Source organism: Sylvia atricapilla, chromosome 4 (genome assembly GCF_009819655.1).
Source record: "Sylvia atricapilla isolate bSylAtr1 chromosome 4, bSylAtr1.pri, whole genome shotgun sequence".
NCBI lineage: Eukaryota > Metazoa > Chordata > Aves > Passeriformes > Sylviidae > Sylvia > Sylvia atricapilla.
Window position 1 is genome coordinate 5,483,893 of NC_089143.1, and position 12,359 is coordinate 5,496,251.

The 12,359-nt window shown below is 35.6% G+C and overlaps 1 protein-coding gene across 15 annotated transcripts in view; it reads left to right on the forward strand.

Annotated features, from left to right (window-relative positions):
• CLOCK (clock circadian regulator) overlaps positions 1-12,359 on the forward strand; it is a 66,793-nt gene that overhangs the window by 39,566 nt on the left and 14,868 nt on the right. For 14 of the 15 annotated variants that reach the window (XR_010743404.1, XM_066316984.1, XM_066316976.1 and 11 more), the window contains 8 exons: positions 498-589; positions 1,896-1,985; positions 2,969-3,089; positions 4,671-4,784; positions 7,314-7,432; positions 11,126-11,208; positions 11,450-11,556; positions 12,014-12,161. Coding sequence is in view for 14 of the 15 variants with exons in the window: in XM_066316984.1 (XP_066173081.1) it covers positions 498-589; positions 1,896-1,985; positions 2,969-3,089; positions 4,671-4,784; positions 7,314-7,432; positions 11,126-11,208; positions 11,450-11,556; positions 12,014-12,161 (874 nt within the window). In the remaining variant the exon portion in view is untranslated. Of the gene's footprint in view, positions 1-497; positions 590-1,895; positions 1,986-2,968; positions 3,090-4,670; positions 4,785-7,313; positions 7,433-11,125; positions 11,209-11,449; positions 11,557-12,013; positions 12,162-12,359 lie in introns of those variants that run through there. The other variant, XM_066316983.1, reaches the window with a different exon arrangement.

Consider the following 12,359-nt stretch of genomic DNA (forward strand, 5'->3'; position numbering starts at 1 on the left):
GGTTGAAAAACTCTTTTTTTAAGTGTAACCAGAAAAAAGCAGGAACAAGAGAAAGGCCAATGACAATTTTTTGTGCAAGGGTGAGAATGACAAGGATTTGCCAAGATACTTGAGCATTAGCCATTTTAATGACATAAACAGATCAGGAATTCTGGTTTTCTAAATTTTTGTAAACAATACTCTTAATAAAACATCTTATTATATTCTCAGAGGAGAGTAATATTTTTTCATCATCAAAGTCCATTACTTTAGCATTACCTTGGAGTCTGGCAGGACTGTAGCACAAACTGGTTGAAGGAAAGAGATGAAGAATTTAATTATTACGCGGGAGAATGCATTTATTTTCTTTTTAAGGAGCAATATCTGTATGTCATGAATGAATAACAGAGGATACTGGAGAACCTTCTGCTGTTTTTTAATTGTGTATATGTAGCTTAAGGGGAAAAAAAGGCTTTTGGAAGTATTAATCCTTATACTGTGAATGTGTTTGATTGTAGAAATTACTGCACAATCCGATGCCAGTGAAATTCGACAGGACTGGAAACCAACATTCCTTAGTAATGAAGAGTTCACACAGTTAATGTTAGAGGTATGTTATTTCTGTTTTTCTGGCTGTAGAATAATTCCTCACCAGGAGTCATTCCATTATGTAATCTTTCAGTTTGATGATATACATTTTTATTCTCATGTTTTGTTGTAACTATGTTTTCATGAAGATGAACCATCAAAAAACCTATGTATTCAGTTTCAGAATTTTGTTTTCAAAAAAGCAGATTTTCTTTGAACTACATTTTCAATTCAACATAGTAAGAGAGCAAGTCAGTAAATGAATGTGTTGACTGTCCAAGTGGATATTTTAAATTATCAACATAAGGAAGGTACTAGAGAAAGAATTATTATGCATAAATTAAAATCCTAATTATGAAAAAGGCATTACATATCCACATAGCTTGACAGCAGTAAGTAAGTGTTTAATTTCTTTATTTGCTATGCTTTCCAAAACTGGTGTGATAACATTATTTTGCTGAAGATAGTTGCAAAACTACCAGAAAGAAACTTTAAGTATAAGCTATTGTTTCATTGATGAGCATAAGTCATTTGTGTTTTGTTAGTGAAACAATTTTTAATAATAGTTAAATAAAAAATATTACAAATTAGCAAACACTTTTTTATTTTCATTCAATAGTTAAGCCTTTGCTTTGATGCACAGATACAAAAAAAGTTCTGGGTTTTGGTATTTAAAATTTTTTTAAAATATTCTCTGATATAAGGGTTTTTGTCGAAGATGTGAGCTTTAAAATTTCCTGTTTAGAAATACAGTTCTGTCATGCTTTTGTTGGTAGCTTTCAGTGGAAATGTTATGCTGTATTCAGAGGAAAGAAATTCGAGTTCAGTAGCAGACAAGGCAGTCAGAACTGTATCTAACAGGTTTCAAGTCTCAAATCTCACTGCAAGCTTTTTTCTTTGAGATTGGGAATATTGAGATTTTTAAATGCTAAAATTCATTGATTTAGCTGGCTCTTTCATTGTTCTTCTCATCGTTTTCCCACATCTTGCTTTTGTCTCTAGCTTATTTTTATGAGCTTTCTGAGGTCTAAAATGGTGACAGAATTAAAAATAACAGGCAGGCAGAGTGGGAGTTGGGGAAAACAGTGTCTGTCTATATATGTACTTGCTTCTGAAACCACAGGTTATTTAGCAACAGAACAGTATGGAAATTGTAATGCTTATAGTGTAAAAAACAAGAGTAGGGGTTTTTAGTAGGGAAAGACATTCCCATTTCTCTAATAAACCAAACTAAAGTTGCTCTGTATTATTTTGTGTGTTGAATATATTTTAACATTTTTAGTATGCTGTTTCTTTTTTATTTAACTGCCCGTTATGTTTAATTTCAGGCTCTTGATGGTTTTTTTTTAGCAATTATGACAGATGGAAATATAATATATGTGTCTGAAAGTATAACTCCCTTACTTGAACATTTGCCAGTAAGTAACAAACTGCTTACAGTACCATACTGGTTTGTCTGTGGTTGATTGGTGTTCTGACATGAGTATTAATTAATTGTTAGCCTTTTTGGCATTGTAGGACAGATGTATGCTTTGTTGTTCAGTACATACTGTTGGTTTTATTTCACTTATCTGTAATCTGGGTGATATTACTCACTGATATATGCAACATTCTAGTTTTTAAAGTTACCTTTGAATAATGTTATTCTAAAGTGAGGCAAATTAATTAGTGTGAACAATTGATGAGTTAAATTGAGTGCATTTCGAGAAGGGCAAATTCTCTTTGAAGGCTAGTTGTTTTACTGTGATAAGAGACAAAGTAAATTCTCTTAAAGTATGCATGGTAACAGTCTGAGAATTTTTAAAAATATGCAGGTAATTGTGATTTTTATTTTTTCTTTTAGTAGAATTTACCAGGTTCTCAGAGGCACATTTGTTCTTGGCTTTTAGGTGTGATTTATGAATTCTAAACATACTTTTTATGATTACTCTTTTTTGAATACTTAACCAAATGTATTTATGCATATAATAAGTTGTTCAGTTTTGCTGCATCCGTCTCTGTTGTTCACAAAACCTGAAAGTTTTGTGTACATAGCTACAGAACTGATTATAAAATACAGTAACTGGCAACTCATCCTCACCCAGCAGCTCACTCATCACCCCTCAGTGAGAGGCAATTGCAAGGGTAAAAGTAAGAAAACTCATGGGTTGAGATAAAGACAGTTTAAATACTAAAGCAAAAGCCACGTATGCAAGCAAATCAAAGCAAGGAATTAATTTACCACTCCCCATGGGGCAGGCATATCAGAGTGAGGTTTTTTTCCTTGCAAAATACTGATAGGTATTCCAGCAGGTGGCTTTATTGAGTCAGTAAAGAGCTGTGGAATTGTTTTGCATTAAAATAGTATACTTTGTGACATTGTGCATCTTGAATTAATGCTTATTAAATCTTTTTCTTTCAGTCTGATCTTGTGGATCAGAGTGTATTTAATTTTATCCCAGAGGGGGAACATTCAGAAATTTATAAAATATTGTCTTCTCATCTGCTGGAAAGTGATTCCTTGACACCGGAATACTTAAAATGTAAGTAATTATTTTGGGCTAACCCCTGTAGGCAGCTCAGCCCCACACAGCCATTCACTCATCCTCTCAGTTGGATGGGCAAAGAATCAGAAGTGTAAAAGTGAGCAAACTTGTGATAAAGGCAGATTAGCAGGTGAAGGCAAAAGCTTCACAAGCAAAGCAAAACAAGGAATTCATTTGCTCTGTCTGGTTGGTAGGCAGTTATTCAGCCATCTCTAGGAAAGCAGGGCTGTCGTGTGTGAATGGTTACTTGGGAAGACAACTGCCATAAACCCAGATGTCTCCCCCTTCTTCCTTTCCCCAGCTTTTATTGCTGAGCACAGTGGCATACAGGGATATCCCACAGTATCCTCTTGCTGCTGTGTCCCCTCCCAGCTGCTTGTGCACCCCCAGCCTCCCCACCAGTGTGAGATAAAGAGAAGCCTTTGCACTGTCTAAGTGCTGCTTAGCAATAGTGGACACATCTCTGTGTTAACAGCACTGTTCCAGTCAAAATCCACCATGTGAGCACCATGTGAGCTGCTCTGGAGAAATTTAACCCTATCCCAGATAAAACCAGTACAATAGTTGTGTTAAAACTACCTGCTTGAAATTCTACGTGATCAGTTTTTCCAGTGTTATTTCAGCAGAGACATATGCTTCAGCCCTGAAGAACAGAAGTGTTACTTGGTGTCACTTTGTGTACCCTGCTCTAGAGCAGAATGTTCAAAGTTATGTTGCCTTTCAGTCTAGAACTTTCCTGTGTGTTAAAAATATTCATATTGTTTATAGAATATTCTAATATAGAAGAAAAATATTCTTCTATTTAGACAGTTTCAGCAGTTGGCAAATATAAATACGTAGCAGCCTACTGGAGTTTAGGAGCATGTGTTTTAGTGAGCTTAAATTCAGGGCATTTTCTTTAACACAGCTCTAGATCTCAGAGGTTTTCCTGTCACTAATATGCAGGCCCTTCATGCACAAAATCTAAAGGAGTTCTTTAGGTTAGTTACTGTCATGCTGGTTAAAAGCAGATGTTGATGCTTTATGATTTTAGCCTTTATATTTTTCAAATCCTGTACTGCATTAGTGTGTAACTCTAAACTCTATATAAAGTTAACTGTCTTGACATTTTGGTCAGACAAAACAATCCCTCTAGGCCTGAGGTTCAAGGACACCCTACAGCCTCAGGCCCTGAAAAGTATTAACAAAAGTGAACTGGGGGAGAGCAAACTGGGGGTATATGACTTCACTACCTGAAGTTGTAATTGGAGGATTAACCCTTGATATGTAAGGGGACCAAACTTATATCTGTCTGAGAAAGTCATCTACATCATCTATCTTGGGTGTATCCTCTGAAAAGCTTCTGACTGCCCAAGGTGTGCCTGTTTGAAGGCTTTTAATAAAATACCCACTTTATTCTTCTAATCTTGTTTAGCCTCTCCTCTAGGTAGCGACTCCAAGGTAGCACTGTAGCCAGCTGTAATCACTACACTTACAGTACTTCAATATGTATTCAGCTTAATTATTCCTGCTTTCCATTTCATGTTGCCTGTGTGCTTCAAGCATATAGCCTATTTATTTATTTTTTTTGTTTTCCAGCAAAAAATCAGCTAGAATTCTGTTGCCATATGCTGCGAGGAACAATAGATCCAAAAGAGCAACCTACGTATGAATATGTAAAATTTATAGGAAATTTCAAGTGTTTGAATCATGGTAAGTAATCTCAGCAGTGTTGGAATGGAATATGTAGGCAGCTCCACAGCTAAACTGGCTTGGGATCATAGTGCAAAATGTAGGTGAAGTAAAATCAGGCTTTTGAAAGAATATCTTGAAGCATTTTTAGCACTTCTATCTTGGTATAATGGAAAGGAAGAAAAAACTGCCTATCAGGAATTACAGGTCTGTGTAGTAATTATGCTTAATGCGTTCAATTAAAGAACAGTAGTATTTTGTAAAACATTGTTTAAAAGAATGTAAGAGAAATTTAAGCAAGTGTTTTAAAATAGAGTGTGAATAAGTCATATTTAAGCAGGTGACTAACTTGAAGATTAGTGGTACTGAGTGCCTGCAGTTCTAATCTGGCAACTAGGAAGGAAAATGTAGGTTTCCCCCCTATTTCAGTTCTATGCTTTCACTTGACAGGAATTACCATTCAGATGAGTGGGTGGGCTGTACAGTTTTCCTCACTGAGTTCCTGCTCCCTTCCACTGAAATTATTTTTATTAGTTATGTATTGTATACTTCCTCTGTACTGCATCTCTATTCTGTTTGGCCAGGCTGTGCTGACTGTTTCCTCAAGAAACCTATTTATTTGTCCAAGTGGGTTCTGTAGTGTGATCAGTAAGTAGATTCATAGACAGCTCACCCAAAAACCTTGTGAAAAAACCAGTGTGTTGTAAATGAATCTGTGGGTTTTTAATCTGATACCAGTATTTGTCTTACAAAATAGGAAGAGGTTGAGTCTTAATGCAAATGCAGTTATGTAATATTATACAAAGGATGAGAAACAATCCTGAAAATGCCAAGTATCATGCTGGTCTTGGAATGAAGAGTTGGGAAACCATAGACTTACTGGTTGCAGTTCAATATTTGGAAATACTCTGGAATAAATAATTAAACTATATATGAGTTTCTGGAAGCTAGCAGGGAATTGTGTCAGATGTTGGAATATAAATATATTCCATTTTGATGAGAATGGCAGCCAGTGTGGATTTTTCAGGTAGAAGTAGCATCAAATCAGTTGATTTGACCAAAAAATAACACAGTCTGGATAAGAAGATAAATCACAAATAAATGATGGACTTTCAGTGTTTTCGTTATCATAGTCTGTTCTCAAAAATGTGTAAGTGAAGCACATGTTAATTGAAATTGCAGGAGAGTAGCTGTAGAAATTGATGGGAAAGGTTACCAGTGTTGACCATCAAAGTGCAATTTTAATTGGCAACTTCTGGATTTGATCAGTATTTTCATTAATGTTATGAACAATGAAGCATAGTTTGCAGTTACGAAATAATCCACTGTAAACAAGAGTAGAATTCACCCCCAAATTGAGAAAAGAAATTGTTTTTGGCTAAAAACTCAGAAAAATTGACTGAAAAAAAATACAAGTTACTACATTTAGGAATATCAAACTATATAAACAGGGATGGCTACAGCCTGCTATATAGCAGTCCTATAAGAAAAGGACTTACTGTGGAAGGTAAACTGAACAAGACCAAATCACCTTGACCAGCCACCAAGCTGGGAAAATGCAAAAGCCTTTCTAAAATACAGTCTAAATCACATGAAATAATCCCACTGCACTTCTTAGGGCTTGCATGTCCTCATCATTTGATACTTATTTGTCAGAAGTAAAGAAGCTGGAGAGTTCGGAGTAGAGCAACAAGAGCACAAAATATTTTATAAATCTAACTTACAAGGCAAGACAAACTCTGAAGAACAAAGGACTAGAGCTAAGATAAATATTAAAGAAACTGCCTATTTTCTTTCTGATGGAAACAGCAAGGAGCAGTAAGATGAAATGGCATGAGGAAACTTCAGTAGGAGTTCTAATCTAGAGCTGAATTAAAACCAGTTGGGCTTCAGAAAGCCTCACAGTCTTTTAAAATCACCATCTCTAGACCTTAGTAAATATAAACTGAACTGGTAGCTGCTGGAAATGAAAGATAAGGTTAATCTGTTTTGAAGTCTAGTCCATCTTTTGCCTCCTTTTGATTCCATCTCTGTGATTCAGTTAGTGAACTTTGTTCTCAGTTCCATATCCTGATTCTTTTACTTCCATAATTGTGCCTTTGATTCTCCTGTCACTCAGTATGTCTTCAGCATGTGTTGTTTAAATGTGATGGAAAATAAATCCCTCAAGAGCTCAAAAGAAGAAGTTAACAAAACCTGATAAAACGATAAAATTTAAGGATATTTCTGAAGAAAGTGTAATCCAGTCATTTTTACCAGTTAGCAAGGATAAGGACTGTTACTAGTTTCTTAAAAATGTCAGTAATAACACCATGTTAACTGTAGTTTTAATTCTTTGAGAAAGTTACCTGATGGTCATGTTCCCATTACTATAATGCAACTACTCCTACTACTGTGGTACTATTCCTGTGAATATATGTGTAGATATGTAGCATTTTTCTTAATGCCTGTTAAGTTACAAGCAAACCACAGATAAATATTAGGCCACTTGTCTTCTGATATTACTGCCATTTCCCTCCACACTTACATTGTCATCTCCTCTGCCTTCAGTTCCCAACTCAGCGCACAATGGTTTTGAAGGAACTATTCAGAGATCACACCGGCCTTCATATGAAGAGAAAGTTTGCTTTGTAGCCACAGTTAGATTAGCTACACCTCAATTTATCAAGGTATGTATAAACAACATCACTCTTATATCATTCTTAAATGGACTCTAAATGGGAAGACTTCAGAGACAATGCATACAACATATAAAATATTAATGAAAACCATAAGGAATTCTATGATGTGAAACTGAAAGTGTCTGTTTCTTGCTTCAGATATGCCAAGTTTTATGCAAAGTATCAAAGTTATGGTGAACACTAATTATAAATAGTAATATAAAAGAGAAATATGTAAGAAATGAATTTTGAAGAAGTTCACAGGAATATAATTTAGCAAGATGAACTTAAACAATATGAAAGATTACATTGAGATCCCACTTTCCACTGGACAAATGACTGATGTTAGTCAAAACTTGGATGTGAATTTTTTGTTGCTGGTGATCTTTCTGCAGTTAGACACAGAAGTGAATCTTGGAGGGCTTAATGAAAGCTTACATTACTTGTCAGTAATGAAGAGCTGGGTTTGAGATAATAGAAGCCTTTTGTTTCAGTGCAGTTATTCAGTAACTCAGTGGTTTAAACCTAACATTTTGCTTAGCTGTTTATGTATGACATGAAGTTGCCTTTCCAAGTGTAGAATTGAATACATGTGATACCTGTAGTTCAGTAAGTATAATCATATTTCTCTCCAAACCTGGTCAAAATAAATACTCTGGATACAGTACAGTGTAGTCTGTGATTGTGATTCTGATTCTGTTTTCCATACAAATGTATGAATCAAGGTTCAGGATAGTCTGCTGTAAAGTAGTGCCATGAAATGGATGTGGCACAATGTTAAGCTGTTGTCTGAACATTTAAACATTCTGCCTCTTAAGTTTAAAGCACTGATGTCTTAAGCTGAAGACTGTTGGTGATAGGTTCTGAGGACATGGTTTATACACTTTGCACTTCAAAAGCATGGTAGGGAGCCTCTGGAGAAATCATATAAACTTATTCAGTCTGAATAGGAATTTTGTCTCTCCAGACTCCATGCCAGAGAAAATTTGTTTTTTTTTCTGAAGCTATGGAAATCTTTCATCTGACACTTTTCTTCTTGTGCAGGTGGTCTAAGAAATACTCCTCCTGTTATGCCTACAGTTGATAAAGATATTAAATATGGGATTTTTGCTTCATGAAATAGTTGTGGAAAAAAGACCAGCCTGACATTTGCAATTGCTTTTGTCTTTTAAAGTCTGACAGTTCATAGTGAAACTTCTATGTTTCCTACTTCTGGAAGCTGAGGAACATCCATTTATGATCTTTAGTTGTCTCAGTCTGCTGCAGGCTAAAGCCTTACAGATTATATATACTCTGGCCAAAGTTTTGTTCCTGTACCTGAATCTATGAGCCCAAGGAAGCTTCCATGTTAAAAAATTTTAAGATACTCCTGAGATTTTCAACTGATGTTATTTATTTTGGAAATCTTTTGAAGAAGACTTACATTAGAGCAAGGACAATCTGGCAATACGTGTTTATACTTGTGGTACATTCTGTCATTATTGAGGCTAGCATTGACTAGACTTCAGCAAATGAGTGTATGTCAGGAATTTTACCATCCCAGTAACTTCACTAACAAATGTGTGATGCAGCCAGTAAGGAGATGTGTGTTTCACTACTTGCTTTATTTAAGGTAGAACCTTCCTGCTCATCTGTCACTTATTCTGTTTCTTTCAGTTGGTATAAGGTTCTGGATTCTTTTTTTTTTTTTTTTTTTTTCCCCTCAAGTGTAATTTCTCAGGATACGCAATGCTTTTTGTACCTTTATCACATTTTTATTTTATGCATATGACCATACCACTTTTGGAACAAAGCGTGTCACAAGTTTTGCTCCCTAGTGAAGGCATTTGGTTGTACACATTCTTTAAAACATTTATCCTGCATTTTGGCTAGCTGATGATTGCATCCTATCAAGAAGGCCAGATTAATCCAGCCAGAAGGATTCTACCAGAATACTTTTTGTTACAAATGAAAGTCCTTTCTTTTCTAGATGCCTTGTTGACAACTTCAACAAGACGCCTTGTTGAACAAGCTGGCTTCTGCCCAGGGGTATTTTACAGTGGAATATCTGCAAATCATTAATATAAATGCATTGAGTAATTGGATACTAACCTGCTGCTATTTCCTCTCTAACCATGATGGTTTTACTGTGGTTTTACTGCCTGCACTCCAGTGATTTTTACTTTTGTTTTGACTTATGCCAAAATAATTAGATCAAAAGAAACAACAAATCAAAAGTATATCTTGAGGATATGCTCTTGCTCTGTCATTTCTCTTACTTTGAGTGGTGCTTTATTAAATGCTGTAATTGTAGAAAAGTGGATGAGCTTTGGGTTCTAGGGGTAGTTTCAGGTTTGAAGCTTAAGTCTTGCTGAGTGGAGTTCACATCAAGAGTCATAAATTTGTGCCCAGAGTTGTTTACTTCATTGCCTCCATCCAATTCATCCATCATTCCATCATTTTCTAAGTCATTGTCTTTAGATTTTACATTGATGAAGGTGAGGAAAAAAATTTGCCTGGGTATGGTCACTTTTTCCTTTCATAGAAAGAAAACTTAGATCTGTTTTAAAAGCTGCAAAGTATCCCGTTAAAGTCTTTGGATTATAACCTGAAAGAATGAGAAGAAAGGCGGTGCCTCTGTTGGTCTTCTACTGTATTTTTCTGCAGGACTACTTTAGTTACTGATGTTTGCAGGGCAAACTATTAAATTATTGATGAAGTGTGTGTCCACACTTGTTGTGAGTATTCTGCCAGTGTAGCAGCAGCTTCCACACTGCAGTCATTCAGAAACCCTTGTACCTGATCATCAATAGATTCCAGTGTGTTCCTGGCACTGGGAATGCCATTGCAAGCTCCTACAAATGACAAATGTGTGCAGGCATCCAAAAAAGAAAGATTTACGTATCTCTAATTTTAATGTAATTATTTGAGGGGTATCTGTATGCATGTATTCCATCATCCATTTTCCTTCTTGTAAGGCAGTACTAGAGGAGTTTGCAAAAGAATTGGCTGGCTTGGGGTGCGTGGTGTTGTGACTGTCTCTGCATGAGGCACAATACTCAGTGGGTGTCTTTACCTTTCTTGAAGGGGACAGTAGAAGTTGACTGACTTGCTCTGAATACATTGGAGCAGAATACATTTAGAATTATGTGCAGAATACCTTAAGGTTTTGTTGTAATGGAAATACGCCATTCTCTTACTTTTCATGAGTTCTAAAGATAAGAATAGTGTGTTATTTGTAGTAGATGTCTGTGCACTCAAAGAGATGTGGAGTACTTTGTGTTCACTAAAGGGAAGAATCGTGTTCCTAAACTCAGTAATGTGACCATCTTATTAATACTGGGTTTTACCCATTATAAACACAGACTATAATCAGACTGTCTGGTGGGAATGTTTCATCTCTTCTTGGGAGTGTTACCATTTAAAAGCATAGCTGCAGGAACTATGGATTTCTGTTTGTACTACTCTGTTTGTAGATCCTGAGTGTGAGTTTATCTCATGACATGGTTAGTCCATTTAAATCAACCGAGCATCAGCTTGGCACAGTTTAGATTAGATTCTGCCTCAGTACTGTGCGTCTAAACAAGCAAAACCAATGAAGCTGTCTAAAAATAACATTATAACTACTGTGGAATTATCTACTAACTTTAGGTATGTCTGAATTTTCAGAAAGCTTAGGTACTAGAATAGAGCAGTTTTAAGAGATTTTTTTTTCCTTTTTAGGAAATGTGCACTGTTGAAGAACCCAACGAAGAGTTCACATCTAGACACAGCTTAGAATGGAAGTTCCTATTCTTGGATCACAGGTGCATTTCCTTCTGTGTAGTAGCAGTAGCAGCTGAATCAGGGGTGCCTGTAGTATTTGAAGTTCACTAATCTGCATTAACTACTTATGGCTTGTGTTGGGTTTAATTTTTTAAATTTTTTTTTTTTTTTTGGAGCACATACTGTAAACAAGAAAGCTTATTATATAATTAACTCTGGTTTATTTAAGATTGTTTCATGTGTGTGAAAATAAAATGACTTTTTTTTTTTTTTATTAATTAGGGCACCTCCGATAATAGGTTATCTTCCATTTGAAGTTTTGGGAACATCAGGCTATGATTATTATCATGTGGATGATCTAGATAATCTGGCAAAATGCCATGAGCATTGTGAGTACAACTAAGTCACTAAGATGAGCAAATTTGTTAAATTGTACAACTGTTCTGGTGAAATTTTGTAATATTTTGAGTGAAGTGTCTTTACTCCCATTCATTTGACGTTATTATACTGCTGTTCTGTATCTTTTTTTCTTTTAATAACAGAACTACAAAACAGATTTAACTTTATCTTACAGTTGTGGGGTTTCATTGTGGTAAATTGGAGTGCACAGCTCTATAACTAAAACTTTTCCAGTTCTTCCAGTATTAAAAAAAGCCTTTAAAAGTATAATATTTAGTAAGTGCAAAAATCGGTGGAACGTTTTCAAACCTGTTTTTAGTCTTTGTCTTTATACTGGATTTAGACATGGTTTGGGACTATATGAACCTGGGAAATAATGTTCTTTTTTATGTAATTGGAGTATTTACAACCTGGCAAGACAGTGAACTTTATTCTTCGTCCTTACAGTAATGCAATATGGGAAAGGGAAGTCATGTTACTACAGATTCCTTACAAAGGGACAACAATGGATTTGGCTGCAAACTCATTACTATATCACGTATCACCAGTGGAATTCCAGGCCAGAGTTTATTGTCTGTACGCACACTGTTGTAAGGTAGGTTACTTTTTAAAGTGATCCTACTGCCATGGGAGCTATCTTGATGGTATTTTGGGGGTAGAGAAGTCATAGCAGTGTGAAGAATCACTGGAAAGCTTCCTGGGAAATTTTATAAGCAGGGTGGGTTTGAGGAGTTTGGTCTTTGAGGTGTACTTTTTAAATCATCCCACAATATTATAACCATCCTGGGTTTAT